The 26,787-nt window shown below is 44.2% G+C and overlaps 3 protein-coding genes across 4 annotated transcripts; 2 read left to right on the top strand and 1 right to left on the bottom strand.

Annotated features, from left to right (window-relative positions):
* Window positions 1–4,804: 4,804 nt before the first annotated feature.
* aimp2 (aminoacyl tRNA synthetase complex interacting multifunctional protein 2) lies at window positions 4,805–8,325 on the top strand. 2 transcript variants are annotated; one of them, XM_034594444.1, is made up of 4 exons: window positions 4,805–4,959; window positions 6,349–6,567; window positions 6,878–7,112; window positions 7,440–8,325. In XM_034594444.1, the coding sequence occupies exons 1-4, from the start codon at window positions 4,945–4,947 to the stop codon at window positions 7,826–7,828; spliced, it is 858 nt and encodes a 285-aa protein (XP_034450335.1). In that variant the 5' UTR covers window positions 4,805–4,944; the 3' UTR covers window positions 7,829–8,325. The 2 variants fall into 2 exon arrangements, with proteins under 2 accessions (XP_034450335.1, XP_034450334.1); XM_034594443.1 differs by having other exon boundaries at window positions 4,807–5,073.
* Window positions 8,326–9,477: 1,152 nt separating this feature from the next.
* zgc:161969 (uncharacterized protein LOC569044 homolog) lies at window positions 9,478–12,346 on the bottom strand. The gene is made up of 2 exons (XM_034594441.1): window positions 11,913–12,346; window positions 9,478–11,610 (listed from the first exon to the last, which is right to left on the bottom strand). Exons 1-2 carry the CDS (start codon window positions 12,129–12,131, stop codon window positions 9,904–9,906), a joined length of 1,926 nt encoding a protein of 641 aa, XP_034450332.1. The 5' UTR covers window positions 12,132–12,346; the 3' UTR covers window positions 9,478–9,903.
* A 1,810-nt stretch (window positions 12,347–14,156) lies between these two features.
* cacng4b (calcium channel, voltage-dependent, gamma subunit 4b) lies at window positions 14,157–25,561 on the top strand. The gene is made up of 4 exons (XM_034594445.1): window positions 14,157–14,852; window positions 23,169–23,252; window positions 24,178–24,318; window positions 24,689–25,561. Exons 1-4 carry the CDS (start codon window positions 14,633–14,635, stop codon window positions 25,213–25,215), a joined length of 972 nt encoding a protein of 323 aa, XP_034450336.1. The 5' UTR covers window positions 14,157–14,632; the 3' UTR covers window positions 25,216–25,561.
* Window positions 25,562–26,787: the final 1,226 nt, after the last annotated feature.

Below are 26,787 nucleotides of genomic sequence, written 5' to 3' on the forward strand. Positions count from 1 at the left end.
CATATCTGCTGTCCAGTGTGGGGCTGCACGGCTGAAAGTGGAACAAGGTTGGGGAAGCCAGTAGGTAACACAAGCCACAGGGCCAACAATGGAGCCGTGACCCCTGTGGGTCAGGAGCGATAAACAGGAAGGAAATGTGAGACAACAGGTCGACACTGCTGGATCTGCTGCCGTGGGACAGGGGTAAAAGATAATGTGACAAGCAGATTACCTGCGCTCAAGGGCAGAGGGGGTGAAAGAGGAAATAAAAAGAGACTGTTCCTCTCTGGGAATCCATGGCTGAGACAGGCCAGGGATGTGAGAACAATTTAGACGTAAGGTCTGACAATCATCATTTTCTGTGGTGTAGTTTCAGGAAGTTGGGCAAATCTATGTAATATGATAAATAAAGTACTTTCAAAATAAAATACCTGAGAGGCGTGGCCATGCCACGATAAACAAATAAATGCAGTGGATATTTTTTACCATATCATCTTCCAGAAAGGGTGTAATTATGATCCATTTGTTGGTAATTATTAAGATTACGCAAAAGCAATTGGACAAATAACAGCTAAACTTGGTGGAAGGATGCAGTATGGGTGAGAATCCAAATAAAAAAAAATTTAATGAATTTAAATGTGGTTTCACAAGGGGAATATTGGGCCTTGGTGGATGAATTACCTCTACTGAGCTCTATTCTAGTTTTGCACTATTAAAATGTTAAAGGCCGAATTCACCAGTGCAATGCAGTGGTAGTATTATAGTATCATTAGCGGAAGTTCCCTTGAAATGTTACACTTCAGCCCTAGGTGACAAACAAAGAATGATCAGAAGAAGAAAGAAGAAATAAATTTAGCCAACTTAACCATTCTGTAATTTTATATTTAAACATTTTATCCTGTTCCATACGTGTGTGTGGATAAACCTTTTGGGATGGACACATAGGCTCAGCCTGCTTGTCTGCTTGGCACTTCAATAATTGATGCCCTCGCTTCATTGTCACTAAAAACTCATATCAAGAAAGGAGTGTCAGGCTCAGCTTACTGATTAAGTCTGTGTGAAACTTTAATGTGCACCCCATCTTCAGCTGATAACAACCTGAAGTGATCGAACAAATGAGGAAGCTGAACCGCTTGGACGATGGGCCGTGCATTCTGGGTTTGCTGCTACAATCGCTGATCATATTTTGACTCTTTTAGGTGTTTTTGGAGCCTGCAGGTATCAGAGATGTTGCTACCCGATAGTCTGAACAGGGAGGGACGTCGTGAAAGATTTAACTGGCGTGTAAGGACGACTGAATGGGCTTTGTGAGCTCCGCGCTGGAACTCTATCCATAATGCAGGGGATGACAGCGCTGCCACTGTTCCCCAACAAGCATTAGTCCCGAGCCGCTACTTATGATGTCTGCGTGCAGCTTCCCTTCATTAATGAATAATGGGCCATGCACATATCAGTGGCCATTCCATGATACAACAGGGGCATTTGCGGAGGGAGATTACTAGAGAACAATCTCCACCCTGGTTTAAAGCCATTGTTTGTGTATCTGCTAATTGATATGCTCTTATACACATATACATTGAGCTGTCACTAACGCAAGTTTGCAATTTGAACTAAAAGCCACACCCTGCTTAAACCTCTGAGCAGCTGTTACATGTGCTGACTCAGCCCCAGACTGAGTAATGGCTGTCGTGGACAGGTAGACGGCTACTTTGCAGACTTTTCCAAATGAGAAGGCACAATCAGATAAAATGGGGACTGTCATCCACGACCAACTTTCAGTTTGAGTAACCGAACAATGGAGGCAAACTGTCTGGTTGGAGAACATGTTTGTGTCTAGGTGGAGTTTGGTCGGTAAACATCTTACGACATCCGTAAATGTGGAAGCAGATTCATGCAGTCAACTCAAAAAAAATCACATAGATAACAACATTACTAACAAGTGTCTGCATCTTCACATGAAGTTAGTGGCTGTACGATGTTTTTCATCAACAAACATTACAACAAATTTTCAGATTTGTCAGATTTTTGGGGGTAATATATATATATATATATATATATATATATATATATATATATATATATATATATATATATATATATATATGTATATATAAAATAAATGGTAATGATCCCATAAATGTCATTATTAAACCCTTATAATAAAGAAATGCAATTGAGGCTTGATATTTTTATTTAAGTTACAAACTTAAAACTAAAAACTAAAAACAAACATAAAAAAAACACATATACAACCAAATATATAGAACTTGAATGAAAAGATAAACATAATATGTATATGTATATATAACATAAATGCACATCTTTTCTGCATGGATAACTAAAGTAAAAGCTTTGATATCAGTGCATATATAACATTAACGCTGATACTGATCTTGGATTTTTTTTATCAGCCAGCCAATGAATCAGTCAGGCTTTAAGTTTGTTCAACTTAAAGTCAACAAGTTGTGTTTACTTATATTTGAGAGAAAAACGGAATCAAAGTAGTTTTTTAATGTTGTAAATACTCAGACATATTATCAGTTCCTCTCTTGTCAAAGCACTTTCATTAACGTAATACCCTGTGTCTACATTTCAGTTCCGTAATTACAATGAACCAGTGTGTGTACCACGTATAATTCATAAGCTGTGTTTAAGGTACTCCGAGCAGCTCTAAGCAAAGTATCCATTGCCGTCCATCAGTTTGTGCACTGTTTATCTATATCAGTGACCCAGTAAGAGTGTACCTGAGTAAGACAGCACCGACAAGGCCTGTGTCACCTCCAACCCTACTCCCATGCTACCTGCAGCCTGACAGACTTCCTTGTTCCTACATGATTTAAAGAATTACTTTGAACTGTCAGGTTTCAGCTCCCCCTGCAGTCTTCAGTTTCTAGCTCAGGTATTAGTCCGGCCATTAGATCTGACTGTTCCCTCAGCAGAGCCGCCACAGGTTGGCCCCAACACCCAACACCCGCTCCTCCGCCTCCCCTCACTCCTGCCAGACTTCAACAGTGAATTATTCAGGGTTGACAAGATGTTGGGACGTCAAACTCAAGCGTACATTTTCATTAAACTTCTCTTGTCACGGTGGTTTAAGAGGAGAGGATGCGGCTCACGTGTGAAATGGCACCAAGTCGATTCCTCTGACAGAGAAGAGAGTGACTACAGGGGGATGAGTGGTATCGGCCTCCTCAATTGCTTCCTAGTGAAGGATTGTGTTGCCAGGTTTTGATTAGGTGAAAAAAAATCTCTTGTGATTGAATAACAACGGTGAGACTGAGCCTGTGATTTTGATTGGTGGAGCAGGCAGAACTGAAATTATATTTGGGTTATTTGGCCAGAGCTTTGGTGTCAGATGAGACACAAGACAACAGAGAGCACAAGGGCTCAGACATACACATGGTGGAGTTACAGGAAATATGTGTGTGAGATCAATATCAAGTCGTCCAGACTATATTCATGCAAATTCCTACTGACTCGTCTTTAATCTGACTCTGACTGAACTGCTGACTCCACTTGGTATAATTTTAATGTTTTTACCTATAATTACTAATTAAATAATCACTTTCCCATTATCACTATCTCGTTTTTATTGAAAAAGCAACAAAATTTATGAAAATAGCACCCAATTCTCTGAAAAAAATTAAATAATAACGTGTGTGCTTTAGGGCTAAACCACTTAAAATATACATTAAAAATGACAGAATTAAATTTTCACTAGAAAAAATGACTGCTCACATGACTATGTAAAGGTATAAGGTTTTTGATCATAGCATCCACGAGATTAAAAACAGCACATACTGGCTGCTAACCTTTCTTAGGGTCGGAAACCTGAGGTTTGGATAAATGCTTGATTCACCACTAACACTGATTTTTATCGAAGACCTGGATCAGAATGTGAACCCCCACTGAAAACTGCAGCAGCACTGCTCTCTACAGGCCGAGCCTTGTTACTATGCTGCACCTCTGACTGCAGTGAGAGACATCACAGCAGGTGGCATCACAGAAAACCCCATCACAAGAAGTGTTTTCTAGGAGCCTATCGAAATAAATAATTTTGGTTCTTCCTATTTAAGTCCAGTTTTTAGTTCATTCTTCTATGTTTTTATTTTTTATTTGTTTACTTACTGTATGTTTAGGCACTGGTTCTCCCTTACTCCTCATTACTTATCCCTTATTTTTTTTATAATACTTATATCATTCTTTGTTGTTGTAACATCAAGATGCAAGATCTGGCACAAGAATTTTCTTTGACATTACGCTGTATCTTAACTTATGTTATGTTATGTTATGTTATGTTATGTTGTGTTGTGTTGTGTTGTGTTGTGTTGTGTTGTGTTGTGTTATGTTATGTTATGGATTACATATCGTATCATGTCTTGTTTTGTCTTGGTGTGTCTTCTTTTGTGTCGTCTCTTGACTTGTGTTGTCGAGCCGTGTATAGGATGGTGTCATGTCTTGTCATTTATTGTCTCGTCTTGTATATTTTCTAGTGTCTTGTCGTTTCGTGTCTTATCTTAGTTTATCTCATCTTATCTTGTGCTATACAAATTAATAATACTCATGTTAACGAAATAATGCAAAATTATTTGTAAAAAAGTATGAACAAAACATTTAGAAACATCTTCCCATAATTTTCGTTTTACTGACCATGTCAAATAACAGTTGGGTCACAGTTTCCGGTTGAGCAATAAAAGAAGTACAACTTATAATCATCTTTACCTCAATAATATATAATAGACAAATACCTAATAATCATAATAATTAAATATGATATTTTTTATATATATTAATCCAGCGTCTACTTTACCGGAAGTGACGCCGCCGCGGCCTCTTTCCGGTCTGGCCGGTGCTCTGGTCCCTGCTGCCGCCTGTCAACACTTCTCATCCCCGAAGGAAGACGCCTGTGTGCGGGACAGTGATTTGAACAGTTTCTCAGTGTCAGGTCTCAGACTGTCCTCCATCATGCCCATGTACCAGGTAAAGTCCGTCTGTGCCGGGGACATAAAGGTTGATTTACCAACCTGCATGTACAAGTTACCAAATATCCACGCGCAGCAGGGCAACGGCTGCTCCCCCGAACACGCGCTCCAGGTAACTGTGAACTTCATTTCGACAAACTTCATCTTTATTTAGAGCTTTATTTTTTTTTTTTCACACGTTATTAGTTTGTGTTTACCTCTCGCTGTTGTCCGCAGTTCGTTCCGCTCCTCTCATGGCTCCTCTGGCAAGCGTATGTTAGCGTTAGCCGCGTTTGGCTAAGCTAGCTGGCTAACTTAGCATTGGGTGCTGTCACTTTTAGCTGATGCAACAATCACACCTCCACCGTCCATCAACCGTCGATTATAGATGATCCCTCTGTATCAAGTGTTACTATTAATAATAAAGAACTGTCACTGCATTTTTAGAGATTTGTACTCCAGCTGTGCAGTAACTACAACACCATAGAATAGATATTTATTGTTATTGGTTAAAACTAATGAAATCTATTCAGCAGCTCTTCAGGACGTGTGCAGTACAACAAAGTAAACAACATAGATAACCGCAGAAAACTATATATACATGCATGCATACATATAGATACTTTATTGATCCCGAAGAAAATGTAGGCATCCAGTATCACACAAAACAGTTAAACACGAGAGCATAAGAATAATAAAGAGTGAGATGAAAGTCCAGCCACCGGAATTACTACAAAGCTGTCGCTGTAAAGAAGTATGTGCTAATGGAGATGTTGACAATACAAATATTTGAAGTATAAGGTCATAGAAATACACAAGTAATCGAGTGTTGAGGCCAAATATAAATACAGAATTAAAGATAAATAACTGAAGCTACGCAACGTTGTGCATTAGACAAACACAGCCTGTTTATGGCCTGTAAATTATGGTGCAGCAGATGTACGTGTATTTAAAAAGAAAAGGGTGTAAACAGCACAAGAATAAAACTTACGATATATAAAACTAAAGAAATAAGAAATATAACATAAATAAAGATACACATAGGCAGTAATGGTGACAGTCTGGCAGCCTCGTGACATGGTTAATGCGTTAACCATTCTTATTTCACCGTGAGCACAGGTATAAGGCACATAAAATACTTTTCACATTAGTCGATATCAATAGTTATTATGATCACAATGTTATTTCTTTTCATTTTAAGAACTGGTTTTTGGTCCTGAGTGAAGGCCGTGCTTTTCAACTGTGCATCTCTAGCCAGAGAGTCTGTTAAACATGTTCTCAGTGTTATCTCTGTGTTATCTGTGTAGGGACAGTTAAATGTTGCCCCTGCAGCTTTTACCCTGGCTGTGAAACCTCTGCAGAGTTGTGTTCAAATTGTCTCAACTGTGAATTTTCTCTGTTTCCCCAGAACGGCGAGGTGGACCCAGCCGTCAAAGCTCTGGAGGCTCGGCAGGATGAGATCATGAGAAAACTGTACGAGCTGAAAGCAGCTGTGGAGGGCCTGGCCAAGACTGTGACCACCCCAGATGCCGATCTGGACCTGACAGTCAGCAGCAGCCTCTCCTCCCAGACCCTCAGCTCCGTAGCCTTCCAGGGCACCACAGACCTGGACTCGCTACTGGGCAAGGTGAGACACTGGAGCGCTTTAGTGATGCATTCACAGTGTGTCCCTGTTTCTTTCAGTTGACATAATCTGACTTTTCTGTTTGGTGGTGACCATCTCTAATGATACCTGCCTGTCCTTACAAGTTCTAAATATTGTGCTTAATGGTACAATCTGCTCGTAATGGAATTTGTCTCAAAGCATAAATGAGGGTGTGGACTGATCGCAAGGCCAGATTGTGCAAGCTGTTTATGTCTCGTTATGGAAGATAAATGTTGAACACAGAATGTTTTTTGGATAGAGCGGCTGCTTACCTCTGTCTTGTTTGTATCAGGACCACGGCGCTCTCCGCGACATCGTCATAAACGCCAACCCAGCACAGCCACCTCTGACCCTGCTGGTGCTCCACAGCCTGCTGTGTCAGCGCTATCGGGTGCTCTCCACCGTCCACGTCCACTCCTCAGTTGCTGGCGTCCCGTCACAGCTCCTGTCCTGCCTCGGCCCACGCCACGAAGACAGCTATGCGCGCCACCTGTTCCAGCTGGGCTTCACACTCATATGGAAAGACGGTAAGGCCACAGTGAGAGGGAAGGTGTGTGTGTTAGTGGATGGACAAGAAGTGTAGGGACAAAGAGGTGAAGGAAACATTCTTGTTTGACTGGTAGTAGATCAAAGCAGAAGGTTAACATAGTATAAATATAAAATATGAACCTGATTTCTATGTTGGTGCCACACACACCTGAGCTGTTTGATTTGATCTCTTTTGCTTGGCACTTGATTGGGAACCTAATTACTCTTTAGAGCTTTGTATTCATATGAGCAATAATAAGCATATTGACATGTGTTGTTAATGCTTGTGTCCTTGTTACAATGTGACACCTGTGCTCTATCCACAGTCCCCAAGCTGCAAATGAAGTTTAGCATCCAGAACATGTGTCCCATCGAGGGTGAAGCCAACGTGGCACGCTTCCTCTTCAAGCTGCTGGCTCCCTACCCCAGCGATCCCGCCCTCGCCACTATGGTGGACAGCTGGGTGGACACAGCTTTCTTCCAGCTGGCAGAGGGCAGTGCCAAGGAGCAAGCTGCCGTCCTGCGGGCGCTTAACTCTGCCCTGGGCCGCAACCCCTGGCTGGCGGGGCCGGAGTTCTCCCTGGCTGACGTCGCCTGCTATTGCTGCGTTCTGCAAAGTGGCTCGGCCTCCTCTGCCCCCGCTAATGTCCAGCGCTGGCTCAAGTCCTGCGAGAACCTGGGCCACTTTAGCCCCGCCAAGGCAGTTCTGCAGTGACTGGTGCTGTCCCAGGAGCAGACACCAGAGACGGTGTCCTACACAAGCAAAGTGAGAGAAAGGCATTAGAATATTAAGATATCCAAGCCATGTCTGGAAAGCTTTCTAATGCTTCCCTCCTTACGGTATTATATCACTGAACTGACAGAGACTCAGTAGAAGCAAAGTGGTTTATGGGTAAAGTAACTTAAAGAGTATTTGTCTCTGCCATGCTGCTTTTATATCACAAGAGATTCTATGCTACTTTTGCAAGGGAGGAAGCATGAGAGGACTGTAAAGACAAGGGCTTGGTGATGGATTAAATCAAAGGTACTGACTACACCTTCCACCCACTTTGTGCCTAACATGATCCTGTTCTAGATGTGTGTGCGTGTGTGTGTGCGTGTGTTAATGTGTGGTGGCAGGTATTACTGGTTTGTTTTCAAAAGTAATACTTTGTACCATTTGTTTTCCTGAAGCCATTAAAACTTCTACTTTGGATCAAAGTTTGAACTGGGGCCTGAGCTTTGTTTGAATTTTGTCATTAAATGTATTTGTCTGGAGTATAACCAAACAAGTGGCTTTCACTGAAGTGCACCTCTGTGTCCAACAGGTGGCAGGGTTGTCATAAAGACTTTCTAAACATGTAGTCGAACCTTGTTCACCAGATGATCCTGTCTCACGCAGAGCTGCACCTCTTCCCACCGCACTTAAAAAGCAAGGGAGTTGTTCTCTTTTACACTGGATCACATCATTAAGGACATTAGAGTTAAGACAGAAAATGTTATGGGAAGAGACTTTGGGATATGAGCAAAATATTTAAATGAAATCTTACTACAGGAAATGACGATTTGCAGTGTTTAACTAAACTTAAAATCCTTCATGTAGTTAAAAATTTGCTCAGAGCAGAGATACGAGTATCAGCTCAGATCAAACAAGAATCTTAAGTACTTCAGTTGTGAAAATATTGAAATCCAGTGCAGATAAATGTTTGTTTATATTCCAGTTGAAACCATATAATTCAAGGAAGTAATTTTAAATGTAACATGTAGTTTTTAGAGTGTTGCCAACACGACAGTTCCATTGACTACACTAAACATTTAGCTCGACACCTGTTGAGTGGAACTTTGTGGACGTGTGTCTTTTCTGTGCAACCAGTTGTTCGAGGTGTTTTCTCCTTATCAGCTGAAGTGTTGCAGAATGGAATCCAGATACCCTGTCCGTCTGTCTTGAGAGGAATAGAATTTGGAGCAGCTCAATTTCAGGTTTATGTAGAGTATAATCCTTTGTGAGTGCTGCGAGCAAAGTCAAACAACATCACATACATATTTATACGTGTGTGTGTGTGTATATGTAAATACGGTCACACAGGCAATAATGTTGAAAACTAGATAAAAAAACTCCCCTGGTTTTTCCTGCTCTCTAGAGATTGGTTGAGCATCTTCACAAGTGTCATGTTTTCAACAGTTGTGTGTGTGTGTTTTGACAGTCTCCTGTTGGTCTCCAGGCAGCGGTCAGACAACACCAAAGCTCTTAACTGACATCTGGGCACATGGCAAAGAAAACACTCGGGACTGTGCAGCTCTGGAATCTTTCGGTTTTCTCGGTGCGTCTTGACAGCCGACACATCAGTTATGTGATCACTTGTGATTTTCACCTTTGTGGAGGAACAAAAGGTGAGACTAAAATGTCACATATCTTTATATATGATATAAAACATACAGACAGGAGACGCATTCTCCTTGAATAGCTGTAGAAAAAACTAACTGAACTGAAAGACCAAAACAATCACTTCATTTTAACCCTGTGGCTACTTCAAATCAAAACGACAGCACACTTGAAAAGATAGCGTCAGTATATCCAGTCCTTGAATGTCACTGTCAATGATTGTCAATTCAGATTTTTTCTTTAGGCCATTGTGGAGTGGGAGAAATAAGCGACGCCTATCAAAACAGGTCAGGGTTCCTTTAGAAAACCCGTCTGGGCTAAGTCATCTGTGATGAGATGATAAACTCAGGGGGTTCCTGTGACGATTTAAGCACAATGTGGTTTGATTCTGTGTCAATGAAAAGGCTGAGAGACAGAGTTCATGGCATTTAATTCACTGTGGTCAAAGAGAGCAAGTTGCTGTTGTATCTCAAAAGTTGAATGCGCTCAAAGTAGTCGTCGGTCAGAAAGTTTCTCTGCGACGTGACCAGGTTGCCTTTCTGACTGAAGAGACGCTGGACGGGCGCCGTGGACGGCAGGGTGGTGTTGTATTTGAGGAAAAGCTGCTTCACTCGGGGGAAGTCCTGCAGGCACTCCAGGCTCTTCCCTGTTCCTTCAATGTACATGCGGATCTCCTCCATCACCCCCCGCTGCTGGATCTGCTCGTTAGGCTTCGCGGAGCCGTAGCTGAAGAAGTCATCCTCCGACTCGATGGTGGACGTGTTCCGGCTGGGGTTCGCCTCGGATACGATGCAGGGATCCATCTGCGACGCCTCAGTGGCCAACACGGAGCACATCTCATCCCTCTCGGACGCAGCCATCCACCACAAGCGAAACTGCGGCGTCGTCGCTGTTGCGATCTTTGCTTCCGTGCTGGCAAACAGCTCCAGGAACCGCACATCAATAGCCACCGCAATGGCGTTGATGACTTCGCCGAAGTAGGTTGCAGTGTCTTTCTGCTCGTTCAGCTTGTTCTTCAGACTGAGCACGGTCGGGATGACCAGACCCAAGTAACATTTCTGCTCGGCTTGAAAAAGTTCCAGTGCAAAAGCGAGCGGGTGGAAAACAGTCACGTATTCTTTCAGGAAGGCCATCTCCTCTGGCTGCATGCGTGGCACCTCCAGGCGGGCGAACAGCTCTGTCAGCTCCTGCTCAGTGAGAGAGACGATCTTCTGCACAGCACAGTACTCCACATTCCAACGTATTACAGAAGGGACAACAAGCGCCATCTTTCCTATCTCCTCCGCTGCGTCCATACCCACCTGGAGATGGTGACATTTGCTAAATATGGAAAACACCTTGGCCATTGTGCTGTAATGTAGCTGGCACATGGGCCCCTGTGACACCGCCTGCCAAAAGTCCTCGGCAACAATCTGCTCCAGGGTGTGTGACGCGCAGCGCTGCACAGTGGGCAGGAACAGGAGCATGTCCTGCTCGGGCTCACCCTCGAGCACAGTGCTCACATTCTCATAGAACCCAATGTCATCGTTGCTGTCCACTGCAAACTCTTTGAAGACGCTCATGAAGGGGCTGCCATTGTCAGTGACCGTGGTCTGAACTTTGCTTTCGATGTTGAAGGCCACGTGGATGTCATGTATGCGCCCAGCAATTGTGTCGTACGTGATCTTGCCCTGCAGCCGGGCAAACCCCAGAGCGGCAGACTTCCTCTCCAGAGAAAAGCTGTCGATCCAGTGGCAGGTCATCCCAAAGAAGCTCCTGCTGTTGGCTGTCCAGATGTCAGCCGTGGTGCACACGTACTGGATGCTGCTGAGTTTAGTCATGAGCTCCTCCCGCATCCTGGAGAAGCCCTGGTCCACCTTTGTAAACAAGGTCACCCTGTCCATGGACTTCAGCCCTTCAGTCAAGCCTGCGATCAGCTTCATGAAGCCCGGCTGCTCCAGCACATAAAACGACAGGCAGTCTTCCACGATGAAGTTGTAGATGAGGTGGTCGACTTTTGCCTGGGTGGTGCACTTAGAGATGATCTCTGCCTTGAGCCTTTTGAGCTGGCAGTGCCTGCTCTCCTCGCCGTTGCGTTCCTCTTTCTTCCTCCCCCTCTTGACGTCAGGACAGGCTTCGCAGCCCAAGTGTGTTCTCTGAAAGACAAAAACACCAGAGGGTTTGTGTTACTGGTCGCAGGTGTGCCATTTGCACGCTCTGTGTTCCAATCCGTGCACAAACTTCACATTGCAAAGAAAAGAGAATTGAAAACAACACGGTGGTTGAGTTTCGTGCAGGAGTTGAACGTGGGGAGGCTCCAGCGCCACGGGTTGGTACTCAGCACCATGTAACGTGATTAATCACAGGGGGGGTGGGGGGGGGCTGCTGTTCATTCATTGACTCTTTCAAACATTAACCGGACCTGATCGGCACAGTCACACGACTCCCTGAAACTCACGTCTAAATGCTTCTTGAGGTTGGACGTGGAGGTTTTCGACGTGGACAGCAGGTTGACCCTCGGCAGACACAGATTACACTGCACGATGATATTCTTTCCCTGATCTGCCTTGTATGTGAAATGGTGGCGAAAACGCCAAGTGTGCATGGCCGACTTGATCTCGCCGCTGGTCTCGAGCGGATCCACATCCATCACGGACGCGTTCCCTGCTGTCAGCATCGCGTCGGAATATAAGAAAAGTATCGTAATCCAATTTAGTAATCGTGATTACACGTAAAGTAACGACGGCGGTAGAGAAATCCTCATGAAAAAAGGGGGCAGGCCTTTGTTCAGATGTTGTCCGGGAGACACGCAGGGCGCCGGCACTGACGTCATGGGACAGATTTACGCATGCGCCCTCGCAGCCAGCTGAGACCCACGGCGAGGACACAGTGCTGTGCGCATGCGTAAAACACACGTGGAGGCCCCTTGCTCCTACATCACAGTCCGATCCTTGTGCTGTTTGCTCCCATGCACAGGAGGACCATGGGTAGAATTCCCTCTTACTCCGGTGTAGCAGCGATTTAGCGCCACCTTCAGGTAGCGGGAGTAAAGAGAAAAGCCCAACATGTTTTAATTGATGCATCCATTGGGTAATATTAAGAGAAATCTGTGATCATCTGGGTGGTAGTTAGAGGAAATAACTATATCAAGAAATATAGAAATAAAGAGTTGAATCACCACTGATTTATAAAAACAAATCTTTCACAGATGTTTATTTCAGTTACATTGAAAAGCTTCAAGCCAAAAGAAAACATTGATTTTCAAACACTTTAAACTAAGTTTTTTTAGCTGATTTATGGTCTCAATATTACACCTGATATTATCTCAGTCTATTCTTATTTGAAAAGTTTCCAACATTTAGGTAGATAGATAGATAGATAGATAGATAGAACAGAGTGAGATTCATCAATAATAATACTGTAAATTTACATTCTTAGAAAAAATCTGTTCATTAATGAGAAATAAATAAAACATGTGAATAATTGACAAATTCTCCATTTCTCTGACTCACTCACACAAACACCTCCCTCTGACTTTAATCATGCAGCTGACAAATTGGTTCATTAAAGATGCAAAATAATTTTTAACAACAAACAAACACAACATTCATGCCAGTTTGAACAAAGACAGACATGCTTAATGCATCCCTGAGCCTGATGGAATAATTTCCAACCAGCAGGGGAAACATTTAAGGGAGGTGCTTCTTTGGACAGCTTCCACTGGAAAGGTCCCGGCTTGATAATAAAAAAAAAAAGCTCTTGATGGTACTTCCAGACTGTTTTCTGTCAAAATCTGATCAGCTGATCTGATTTCACTTCAGTTTTTTGCTTGTCAAATTTGTTTAAAATCATAACTCAATAAAAAACATCTCAACTCAATTCAACCGTCACTATTCCTGAACTCAACTGAACAGTAAGGCTACACTAATAAAATGTCACTTTATTTGGGCAACATGATGAATCACACCGCACGAGCTCTCGCCCTCTATGCTCTTGGCTGCAACACTGTTTACCCCTGAAACTCCAAAAGTCACCCACCCCTCCATTGGCAAAGTGGAGGGGTGGAGTAGATAATGAGTGAATTTTCATAGTTTTGTGTGAACTATCCCTTTAAGCACGTGTGTCCTTGTTCATACTGCCATGAATGTTGTGTTTGTTTTTGATTATTTTGCATCTTTAATTAACCAATTTGTCAGCTGCATGATTGAAGTCAGAGGAAGGCGGGGGGGAAGAGTTTGCGTGAGTGACTCTGAGAAATGGATATTTTGTATGTTTTATTTATTTCTCATTAATGAACAGATTTTTTCTCAGGATGTAAATTTACAGTATTACTATTGATGAATCCATCTATCTGTCTATCCGTCTGTGTGTGTGTGTGTGTGTTTGTGTGTGTGGGTAGTAGTGCACTCATCAAGCATTTAATTGCTTTTTTAATAGTCGTTTCCGCAGGGAAATGGATGTTTGGCGTTAGTGCACCACAGAGAGAAACACCATTGTGTCAAAGCCTGTCATTAAGTCTCTCCCCCTCCCCCTCACCCTCACCCCTGTGACAGCTGACTCTCTGGATGTTTGGTGATATTCATATATTCTGAGACGAGACCCTGGTTTGTTTGGGTGATTAATATTTCTCCAAAATTATTTTTCATTTAAAAAAGCATTCAGTTGTAGACAGACATAAGATTTTTTTTAATTTCTTTATTCAACAGCACATCCCCTCCATTGGTTAGATTTGGTGAGGGTGGGGTCTCACTTAACAGCCATTGACGTAGCCCTCTCTGTGGCCATGGCTATTAACACAGACGCAATCAGTGTGGGAACAGAGGGGAAAGTGTTTTGAGACAAAGATAAAAGAGGAGAAACAGAAGAGAAAGAAGTGGTGAGGAGGTTTGAAGGCGTCTGAGTCGGTACATGATGTTGCTGCCCTGCTGTCCTGTGCGCTTCAAACCTGTGTGGAGCTTCTGGAGTGGACACAACTGGTGTCATCACACATCCACAGCAGCAGCCACCAGTTGGGTTTGAGCAGCAGGTGAACGGTTCACTCATTCTTCAGTCCACTTTCAGCAGATGAGAAGAAATCTGTGCACGGACCTGATCCATTATGAGCCAAGGATCCGCGCCCTGACGCGCTCCGGTGCGTGCACGCTGGACCGCTGAGAGTGTGGACTAGTATGAAGCGTCATGGCTTGGTGTGACCGCGGGGTTCAAACGCTGCTGGCCACCGTGGGGGCTTTCGCTGCCTTCAGCCTGATGACCATCGCCATCGGCACGGACTACTGGCTCTATTCGCGGGCGTACATCTGCAACGCAACCAATGCCTCGGATGACACCCAGTCGCAGCCCAAAACCAAGAAAGGCGATCTCACCCACTCCGGGCTGTGGAGAATCTGCTGTATTGAGGGTGAGTCTATTCTCACTTTGGATTCATATACGACATGAAAGAAAGTATATACATTATATATGTGGTGATTAAACATTGACTGCAACGATGTTAAAGAACCACTTTTATTTTCCCAAGGAGGAATCTTTTGTTTCTGGGTGCGCACAGCCGCTGGAGCGCACGAGCCAAGCTCTCCCTTTACGCGCAGCAGATGTAGGGAGATAGGCGCACGACAAGAAACACATCACACGTGTGGAACAACTTTCTATGGCTATAGATCAGATGGAGAAAGTGTGGATGTACACGCGAGTAGGGATTTTAAACAGCAGTTCTGAAGGGGCAGATTATACGCACTCAGCTCAAGCTGTCTGCCAACTGTTCCATCGCATTGTTCAAGCCGAGACCCGCACAATACATATGGCTGAGTGTGAGTCTGTGTGAAGGATGCGGTGCCAAACCGGCGCGTCTGAGCCCATTCACTTTTAAGTCAGGAAATGTGCGCGCTATTAGTCTACTTTCATTCATGTCTTCATTGTATCCGATGCTGTTGCTTGGCAACATCCCTGAAATTGCTATGGAAACATGCCCAGTGAATTAAAAATAGATGACTCTGAGTTCACGTCATGTCCATGCAAAATAGAAATAAATATTTTTTGTAGAAGTTGAGGGAAACGGCTTTAATTTCAACTCTTCATCCCTTTGGAAAAAATGTTTTGGATGATTTTTACGCAGTAGATGTTTGGAAAAGAGTTGCGTTGGCTGTGACGTCTTCTTTCAGAGGCAGAGAGACACTCATTCATTGACCAACCTTCCTTCCGGCCACCACTTGACTCCTCAGCTTCAGCTCTACATGAGTGAGTCGACGTGACTGGTGGTTTTCTTCATGGCACAAACGTCTGTCGTGACGCAGAAAAAAAAATCATGGAAACGGCTTCACATACAAATAAAACCCTGCAGCATAAAAGTAAAGCAAAACAATCAAAGTAAAAACTGTATTTTACTTTAGAGACATTTTAGAAATACATCAAAACGGACTAAATGTACCTTTAAAGTCATCACATATAGAGAATGCAGAAACGCCATACATGCGTGTAATTAGAAATTCTCTGTCAAAATAATTTTACATTAATGGTAGAGTTAAAAACTGTGTGTCCACACACTCAGACAGGAGGAGGTGTGGACCATGCACAGCACATTGTGTTCCAGCAGTAGGTCCAGTGGAGCTGCTCAGAGACCTGAGAATCAGCCTTATTTTCCATTTCTGGAGCAATATTTTAGATACAGAAATAAAATTCAGATGCCACATTCGAGAATGTAATTTTGTGTATTATCTGTTTATTATATTGTTGTTTGTGTGGATAAACAGTGAGTTGGTTTCATTCATTCATTTAAAAAGCACCTGAACCACTTTGTCACCTCCTACCAGAACAGCTGAATATGTTGCAACAAAACGGCAAAATAAAAACTTGTGTTACCTTTGTAAAAATCAGTTTTTGTGTAGGACCAGGTGTCTGTAGTTCATTCTGTGAATTGTTGAGTCACATTGTCCAGATTTAAGAGACTCGCTGTCGTCTGTGATCAAACTGTTTCTGCCGGCTCATCCTGTGCCGAAGACGGACACTTAAGACACATGCGAATAACAACCTGATGTGTTATGACACTTTCAATTTCTGGAGAGTCATGCTTGGCTGCATGGTGGCTGTCTACGATGTGAACTCCGAGACCCCCCCCCCCCCCCCACCGAGAAACGACAATACATTACAAACACCGGGCAACTATTATGTCAACCATGATTTCCCATCAGAAATAACGTGGGGAGTAACTCATGAAAGTGGACTAATGACAGCAGGGACTGAATCGATGTTGATGAGGCCGGGGACAAAGGACCGGCTCCGTGCAATGAGGCGTCTTTTTTGAAAGCATAATTTGCACAAACAAAGGCAGCGGCTTATCATATCATTCTCTCCAGTGTTAATAGTTTCACTTCTGTGCTTCTGCTAAAAGCTGCGAGCTGCTGGACGGTGGCTCTGTTGTCATGGAGACTCATAAGTATAGAGGAGAAGACAAGAAAGGAAGACCCCCACACACCCCACCCTACACACACACACACACACACACACACACACACACACACACACACACACACACACACACATCCCTCTGTTCATGATGACAAAAACACTGGCTTATTGACGGGGGTCGGCTCTGTGTGAATCACAGCTACTGGGGAAAACATCACCACATTTGGCCGAAACAGATTGCAGCGACTCTTTCTCTCGGCGACAACACATTGTGGTAACACTGTCCAGCACCCCGTCTCCCTCTCTGTCTTTCACACAACCACATAATGAATGTGGTCTAGTGTTTCTCGTTACTCCTGCTGAGACGAGCGTTTCCTCTTCCTCAGCAGGCGTGCATGACATTTAAGGTACCGGCAGGAATATGTTGAATGGAGCGACTTTACTGTGAGGTCAGCGCCGCCGTCACTCATGCAGTCCCTTTTTCATTTCTCTCGAGTTTTTGTTTTCCTCGGCTTGTTTTCCCACATGGATTCGGCGAGGCCAGGGTGGCTCCCTTCAGTGCAACTCATTTGCATGGGAATCGGCAGCACGCCAGAGGCTGTTGCTTATGTGTGACTCGAGGATAGAAATGCCAGTTCTTAGAGTGAAAACTAACCTTATGAATAATCCAATTAGCAGGTACATATTTACAGTAAACATCCAGATGGAGGTGGGCTGGCGCGAGTGGCGAAGCAGAGATGGCGGGGGCCTTGCTCCACAAGTCTGTAATTAAATTGCGACAATTGAGAAGCAAAGCCGGGGCAGCAATTAACCAGCAGGTCACCGACTTCCACCTCAGTCACTCCGTCCGTCCTCTCTCCTGCTTGATGTGCACCCTCTGTTTATTCATCCCTTTTTTTAACTTTAACTCCTCCATCCTCATCATTCTTTCATCAAAGCTTCCTCTTTCCCTCTGTCATAGCACAAACCCTCAGTTCCTTTCAGTTATTGGTGCATTTAATTTCACCTCCTCTCCTCAAATGTCTCTGTAATAGCATGCAATTCAATAGGACACTTTAATAAATACACTTAATGACTTTCTTATTGAGAGTTAGAGATCGATGTCGCTCACATGTGTGCACACTAAGCATGAAGCTAACTTAGCAAGCTTTGGACAGGTAGCAGGCGAGCTGTTTCTTCCTGTTTACAGTCTTTGTGTCGAGCTAAGCTAATGGCAACTGGTGCTAGCCTCATAGTCAACATACACACACAAGAGTGGTAAAAGCTAAATATATTTTACAAAATGTCATGCTCTTCAACATCTATCAACTCCAAATTCAACACGATCCACTTAGCAACACTCGCCATTGTTCTGAAGTAAACAGAGACGCCAGAAAATGTGTAAATACGGAAGCCACTCAAAACCAGCATAGAAAATCTACCGCCACTCGCATTTCGGCTGTGTAGTTACAGCACGACTCTCATTCACCTACGCGCAACAATGAATGCTCGGCCCCCTGCGTAGGCTACGTGCGTACATACGGCGTAGCTTCGACGCAGAAGCATGAATTGGGCTTAAGGCTGTGGGTATACTTGCTTGTATATGTACACATTGTAGGTGCCTCACGTATCCTGTGCCCCTTCGTGTACAATCTCAGAAATGTACGCTACACATCTGCAAAATGCAACACACGCCTGAATAATAGGGGCAGTGTATAGGGCCGTCTGTGACAGGTTCATCAGCAACAAAAATCCGGGACATTGTTGATTTCAGGGCCTCACATCCCAGCTGGTGGCGCCCGATTGCTTTTCGGCCATTAGCTCAGAGGGAAACATAAGCTGCCCTCACCCAGATTTTTTATTCACAGCATGCAAATCTGTGGTGTGCTCTCTAGTGGTCATTTGTAATACACAGCAAGTAGGTGAACAATGCACGATGCATCTTCTCAAACGCGTGGCTAAACATTTTCTACTCATCACATATAAAGACTTAATCAATATATTGAGTCTATTTTGGCTCCACAGTTGCTTTTCGTGATTTGGCACCTGGTTTACCACATGATGACCTGGAAAGGGGAAAGACAGGAATTGCGGTTTAACAAGAATAACAATATACATCATATTATTTAGTAGGCCTACATAAATTTTATTATACTTGTATATTTTAGACTTTAAGATAATACTAGCTTTTAGTCACAAGTTAGTGACAATGCATAACAACCTTCACAACAGGGAAGCTACATGTGCCAATAGATGTTTAATTTTCTCCCAAAAATCTGGCAACACATGCAGAGCTGTGTTTGACGAAATTGCAGTCTGTTGAAAATTTAATTAGCCAAGTGTCAGTCATATCAACACTGAATCACTGATATCTGCACCAAATTGCTTCTCTCTTTTCCCCCTCACTTGGACTGAAAAAAGGAAAAAAGGTTTGTTTTGATTGCACAACAACACTTTTATATTCTGTTCTGGTGTCCCATGTTTCCAAAGTAATAAATGTATGTGTTGTTGTGTCTGTGCGAGCTGTGCGTGCATGTCTGCGTTTGATATCAAGTCGCAGAAGCGGTGCTCTATCTGTTTACAGCTTTATAAAACCTAATCATCCCACCTGCTGTAAGCCACAGAGTGTTCTCCCTCGTCAGCGGTCGCAGTTTCCGTCGCGGATCTGAAAGCAAGGAGGATATTAATGGGGGGTGGGGGGAAGCAGAACAAGGTGCCGCTACTCCTAATTGCTTAAGATGTGTTAGGTGTTGCTTTGCTGCGGGTGTATCACCCACCGGAGGCAACGCAGTTCAAGTGAAATGCAATATTAAAGTCACTTTTGATTGGTTTATTCATCAATCTATTTCCAGAGCTATCGCCGAGTGAAAATGAGGGACTGGAGGCCTGTGCCACATGGAGCTCGTTGTCATGATGCACTGTACTCCTGGAAACACCAGAGTGAGCAGTTGTTGGATTCAATGAGACAATGCTATTGGTGTATTCCCCTGAGGCGGCTCCCTTATTGGCTGGGCTAATTCAAAATAATGACGACGTGCATCATCCTGTTCTCTGTGGCACCGCCGCTGTGACAGCTGCTCCCAATACAACGTGCGAGTATCCCTGTTGTGTTTGCAGCCGTGTACTGTTAAGTGGTGACAGATCTGTGAAAGGAAAGGGGGGGTTTGCCGGGGAAGTGCCGTCTCTTATTTGGTGGGTACCGAACTACAATGAAGATGTCAAAAGCGTCCTCGGAGAATGTTTATGTAAATGAGCTTATTAAAGGCTAACAGCGGTTGCCATGGTGAAGAGGAGGAGATGCTTAGCATGGGGCTTGCCAACTCCAGTCAGGCCCAGGGAACCCATTACTCCCCATGTAATGTGTTGACTGTGTAAGGTTAATTCACGGTTTGTCACAACATGATCACCTTGAAACAAATCTGCACATGAAACACTTTTTTATCATCTTCGTCCATCATCAACACCTTCAAAACATGTGTAACAAGCTCCTGCCTCGACTTTGTGACATTTGTTACTTTGCACAACTGACCATCCAACCTTTATTGCATTGTCCACGTTTTGTCCATTTAACGCTCTATCTTTCCTAATCTCTCCCTCGCTGCCTCCCTGCTATCATCTTCTGGCTGAGTCTCTCTTAAATGTGACCACTCTCCCCATCATTCCTCCGCTCTCTGGTGTTTCATTTCCTCGCACCTTCATCCCTTGTTTTATCTCCACTTCCTCCCTCCTCCTCCTCCTCCTTCCCTCGCAGCTTGTCAGTATTCAGACTTTATTTCATTTCATGAAGAGTCCATCTGACCCTGCACACACACACACACACAAGCTAAACATAGACATTGAGCTGATAACTGTCACTCATAAATCATAAGCGAGGCCGGGGCTTATAATCAGATTCCAAATCAGTTGCAATATTGTCTTCTGTTTCTTCCAATCTATATCACACACACACACACACACACACACACACACACACACACGAGACGAGGCAGAGGAGTGGCTGCTGTCTAGACTCATACCGTGTGCACAAGTCAAAATTAATCTTTGTGTTTCTGGGTGAAATAAACAGACAACTGTCGACACATACACACACACACACACACTTACAAAATGTGCTTCTAAAATCAGTTACAAGCAAGTGTGTGGTGTTTACACACCAATTAGCAGGATAGCAAAGGTGTCTGTATTTCTGTTATCTTCATTGTGTTTATATCTCACCTTGTGAGCCGGATGTGTGTGTGTGTGTGTGTGTGTGTGTGTGTGTGTGTGTGTGTGTGTGTGTGTGTGTGTGTGTGTGTGTGTGTGTGTGTGTGTGTGTTTTACCAGGCACAAAGTCTCACGTCGCTGCCTTAAATAGCTCACAGCCCTTTTTTTGACTAGACACAGAAACTTGTCCTCCATTTCCACCGAGTGATTTGATGCTAATTAATTTGATGTCCCTTATTAAGCGGCAGACCTAGTTAATGGAAGCGAGCGTGGCCTTAATGACAATGATGGCAGCGCCGCTCACCCAAGGGCACCTGGGAAATGGAGTCGACAGGTGTCTTTCGCTCGTTGTCAGGGCTGTCAGCTAATGGGATGGTTGACATTTATACGATGGTCGCTCAGCTCTAATCTGCTGCCTTTTTTACGCAATTAGGGATAAAAGGGGGTCTTTGTGTTTTTGAGGGGGGATAAATAAAAGTCATTGGTGCTTTGAGAGATACAGGCTAAGTTTTAATGAGGTGTAACCAGCTGACCGTTCACTAAACTCAGTCATCATCACACCTCGATAAACCTGGGCTGCAGGTCTGTGGACTGCAGGAGGAACGCCGAGTTATGTGCTTGTGCAAGAACCAAATGCTTGACAGGCGGAGCAACGGTAACTAAGGCTGGTGGGGTTAGCGGATGGCCAATTGCTTCCCGGACTCTGAGATACACACGAACAGACACACACACACACACACACACACACACACACACACACACACACACACACAGAAAGAAAAAACCTGATATGCTTATGTAAAAATATGCAAATGAAGCCACAGCCCAGCCCACCTTTAATACCGTGGGTGTTGTTTGCAGAATGATGAAGTGTTGAGGGGGATCACAGCCCAAATGGCGAATGAATAGCCAAAGAGCTCCCAGCATTACCAACACTGCACTGAGTACACCCATTAAACCCACCAACCGTACAGTCTTTTGTTGTTCAAATAGGCTTCTTGTCCCCCCCAGCACTCAGCCGTTTACCTGAGCCTGATTTGGACAAGCGCCACGACCGATCGAATCCCTGCGGGCAGTGCAAATCTTAATCACACAACCGCATAGGAAGCGTATGAACTGATCGTCGACACACCGGCGGTGCCCCTCCTCACGTTGATGGTCCCTGTTCGAATGTGTTTGTGTGCACTGAGCTGTGATCCTCAGTTTCAAATCAAAGGTCAAAGTCTCACCAGTGGTTTGAAGTGAAAACCACTGAGCGTAATGAGTTAATCCCAGAGAAGATGTAGCTTTTGTGTGCTACATGCAAATATCCAGCTCAGTCTATCCAACACAATCCAAGAGGATTTAATTAATGACTAAAACAAAAGGGAAAATGTTTTTTATAATGAAGTGTTTATGAGAAAAGAGGAACAGCTTTGACTTCAGGGCCTCACATCACAATGTGGAAATTCTACTGTTGAGCAATGAATAACACTTGCCTCGTAGTGTTAATCATTGCTAACAGTAGACCAACCAAACACTGCCCAGTTAAATGAATAAGGCCGTGTTTTCCTTCTATACCCCGCTGCTCCTGTTTCCTCGCCTTAGCACGTGAAAAGTAACAAGTTCGTCTGAGGGGCGACCTCCCGCTCCATCCTCCTTTGTCTGAGAGAAGACAAACAGCAGGGTCTTACTCCAGTGGACACAGTGTTACATAAACCAGTCACCGGGTATGGGGAGCAACTGTGGCTCCGACTCGGCCGCGCACATCCTCCAGCCAAGTGCAACCAAACAGAGACTGAGAAATGAAAAGACAGAGTGTGACCCTCTCCCCAAGCATCGGATAAATCCAGTTTACTTTCAGTTTGCTTGAAAAGACAATTGGTTGTGTTGTATTTAGTTATGAGTATTTGATTGTGTTGTATTCGGTTGTGCTGTGAGTATTTGATTGTGTGTGTATTTGCAGTGCATTTTCTATTTGCTGCACTTGTGTTGGGAAAAGGATGTTTTCTCCATTTGCATGTTTTCTTAAGTTGCAGTGTGTTGAGCTCTCAGGTCCACGTACTCATCCCACAATACTGCTACATCTCCTTGATGTGGACAGTCTTTCATTTTTCATGTGGAGACTCAGTCTTTCTGTCTTTCTGTCCTGCAGGTATCAACCAAGGCAGCTGTTTCAGAATCAACCATTTCCCTGACGACAACGACTATGACACAGACAGCTCTGAATACCTGCTGCGTAAGTGCATGCGCGTCTCTTTTACTTTACAGGGTAAAGGGTACACGTCTTATCACCCAGTAGTTAGAGCAGTCTCCAATCAAGTGATGCCTGTTAATACAGAGGTCGACGAAAACCAGAACTTTTTATCATATTTTGAGCTGTGCCTACTACAAGGAGAATTTAATCTCATTTGTGTTGAAGACTCTTTTTGCAGCAGCAGCATTAAAATTCATGGGATTCTGTAAAAACTGGTAGAAACAGATAACTTGTGATTAGTCGTTAGATTAAAATGGAGATGTTGAATCAGCAGAGGACCACTGTCTGAAGCACAGTCAACTCAGTATCTGCCTAATATGCAGAAAGTAACAAAGAAGACTTTAGACAAAGTCCAACCTCAGTCCATTAGGACGACTGAATAAAAGGAGGGCTTCATAAAAGACTTCACAGCTGAATACGCTCATCCATCTTTGGAAAGTTGTAAAATGGCAGAGTGATTCATTTCTGGGGAGGTGATCGTCAGTGGGAGCTCTTGTTACATCCCACAGCTGATTAGCAAAGCTTTGTCACAACAAGGCCCCAAAGTAGAAATGATAATGGAGTTCTCCAAAATGGACGGAGAGGAGGCGGAACTGGAGCGATGAGGGCTCAGCAGGGTAATGAAAATTCAAATGATTTAACAGAGTCTCCTTTTTCTTTTACAACCTGTGTTACTAAAAGAATGAACAAATCCCACAGCCTGATTGGTTGTGATTAATCTTTTTATCGATGTATCTTGGCATCTGTAAAAGGCCTTATAATCGAATCTAATGATTGATGGATTGATTCATTCATTTGTGCTTTTGTTTTCCTAACTAGCCTCTCCATTGTTCAATCAAATATCGGTCAATGAACTGTGTTTGAAGCATTCACCGTGGCTTACTTAACGATCCCTTTGTCTCTGCAGGTATAGTGCGTGCCTCCAGTGTGTTCCCCATCCTCAGCACCGGCCTGCTGATGCTGGGGGGGCTGTGTGTCGCCCTGGGGAGAGTCTACAACAAGACAAACAACTTTCTCCTCAGCGCAGGCATTCTCTTCGTCGCTGCAGGTGAGCTGGAGGGTTATGAGCACGGCCAGCCGCGCTCCTGCAGCGATGGGTGATCGTGTTCGGGGCGGGGGGTTCGATAATGAACAAAGGCGGCTTGATGTAGCACCTGTGGTCACATATTGCAATTCGTCAGGGTTGCAATCATAAAGACTGAGGGTCAGGATCTCCAATCAACACACGCCTCTCGCACAAGTGATGAGGATGTCATTAAGGGCGAGTCCCGTAATCATTGGAAGATGAAAGTGGTAGTTAGAGGGTCTCATTGTTACTGATAAAGTTTGTTAACACTGTTTTATCCACATCCTTACGACCTTTTTCTGAATTTTCTTTGCTCATTTCTTGTCTTTCTGTTTCGTTTTTTTAAATCCAGGTCTAAGCAACATAATCGGAATCATCGTCTACATCTCCAGCAATGCAGGAGATCCCAGTGACAAACGTGATGATGACAAGAAGTACACCTACTCCTATGGTTGGTCTTTCTACTTTGGCGCCCTCTCCTTCATTGTGGCCGAAGCTGTGGCCGTCCTCGCCATCAACATCTACATCGAGAGAAACAAGGAGGTCCGCTGGAAGGCGCGGCGCGAGTTCATCCGCTCGCTCTCGTCGTCCTCCCCTTACTCAAGGATACCGAGCTTCCGCTACCGCCGGCGGACGTCGCGCGCCAGCTCTCACTCTACGGAGGGATCACGGGAGAATTCACCAGTGGTCGGGCTGAAGGGGATGCCATCCTCCAGTGGTCCCATGGACGAGCTCTCCATGTACGCCCTGACGAGGGACAGCGTGACGGACAACACGTACAGCCCTGAACATGAGGCTGCTGCCGAGTTCCTCCAGGTCCATAACTGTTTTCCCAATGATTTAAAAGACGGGGTGAATCGCAGGACCACACCCGTGTGATGGAGCATTTTGCCGGGCTCGAGGGTGAACAGGAAATGATGAAAAAGTCTCAGGGCGGACCTGCTGGAGCCTGAGCGCCTGTGATAGCCTGCCATGTTCGAGGCCCAGTTCTCAGAGACTGGTTCCTCTGGAAAATGAGCAGAGGGAGGCTACAGGCCAGTCAGCTGGATGGAGGATGAGCCGTTTCAGAGAACTTGATTATTTAACTGCTCTTAGGGACCATCAAAGCAGGGTAGAGTTGCCATTGTCCGTCGCCAATGCAAATCTTGTGTTATCTTTAAACTGTGTCAAAAATACTTAGTTGAACAGTGTGTGGATCACAGCCCTTGATTGTGTAATAGTTTGTGTAATGGTCTCTCCACATTGTGGGCAAACATGAGAAAGTGAAGCATTGAGCTGTGCCAATCAGCGGTACTCTACCTGTAAGTTATTTAACAAGGTGCTACATGGAATCTCCTCTGCAACTTGAAAGTGTTGGATTTATTTGTGTATGTATGTATGTGTGTAGTTCAAAGTGTGGACCTCTCTCCAAAGCTATATTGTGTCCTCATTACCAGTTTGGTCCTGCCTTACACCCACAGGTATGAAAGAGGCTCTGTCTTTACTGTCTTTTAGGATAATATATGGCCTTTTAAACAAATTATAAATATTTTGAAAGCATCTTTTTGCATTCACCGTCTTAACAAAATGTTTTGGCTTGCTGAGTTGTAGCATATTGAATGTTTTGTATTTTTAGCACATAGTACAAGTCAACCCATCCAGTCCTCCAAACATAAGCCGTTTTCAAATATGACCTCAGGAGGAAGTCCGGAGAATTTTGTGCGGACTTTCTCCGGAGGTTTCCTTTCACACATGTAGAAATGCAGCAGGAGAAACAGAAATGTCTGTAGCGTCCAGGTGAGGGCTGATGCAGCAGGCAATTCTGTGAAGATCACATGTTTTTGTTTACAGCACATTGACACCAGTGTCAGCCCTCATCTCCAGAAACTGTCTTGACATCTTCGTCAGTGTCTTCTACCTGTATTTTCTTCTGGAGATATTTGTTTTCTTTTTATTTATTTTTGCGTCTGTCGCGTGTCAGAAACATCATCAACACACCCACTTGCTTGCTGTGAATCTCCTGCTGTGTTCTCACTTTGGCTACTGCAGACTTTTTACGAGAGGACTGGCCAGAGAAAGTCCGCAGAACATCCAAAGGCTCTCACTCGGACATTTGCATTCACACACACAGCCCCTCCTGACAATGTCCGGAGGATCTCCTGGGTTCAGTGTCTGAAAGCAGCTATACTGAAGGATTTTGTCTCCCCTGCGGCCTCCTCCTTAATCCTATTCTTCTCTGACATTTGTCGGTGGAACAAAATCTTGGATTTGTCGGTGGAACACCTCCTTTCCTTTTTTTATTCACTTTCATATCCGTCTGCCAACCTTCTATCACAACCTCTCGATGGATGTGACATTGTGTATGTGGCTGTCACAAGTGGGGAAAAAGGGGGGTGGTCCCCAGAGCTGTGGAAACGTTACAGGTCAGGACTTCCTCTTGCTGTGAGTGGATCCCTGGCATCCATGGTGTTA

This window comes from Hippoglossus hippoglossus, chromosome 8 (genome assembly GCF_009819705.1).
Source record: "Hippoglossus hippoglossus isolate fHipHip1 chromosome 8, fHipHip1.pri, whole genome shotgun sequence".
NCBI lineage: Eukaryota > Metazoa > Chordata > Actinopteri > Pleuronectiformes > Pleuronectidae > Hippoglossus > Hippoglossus hippoglossus.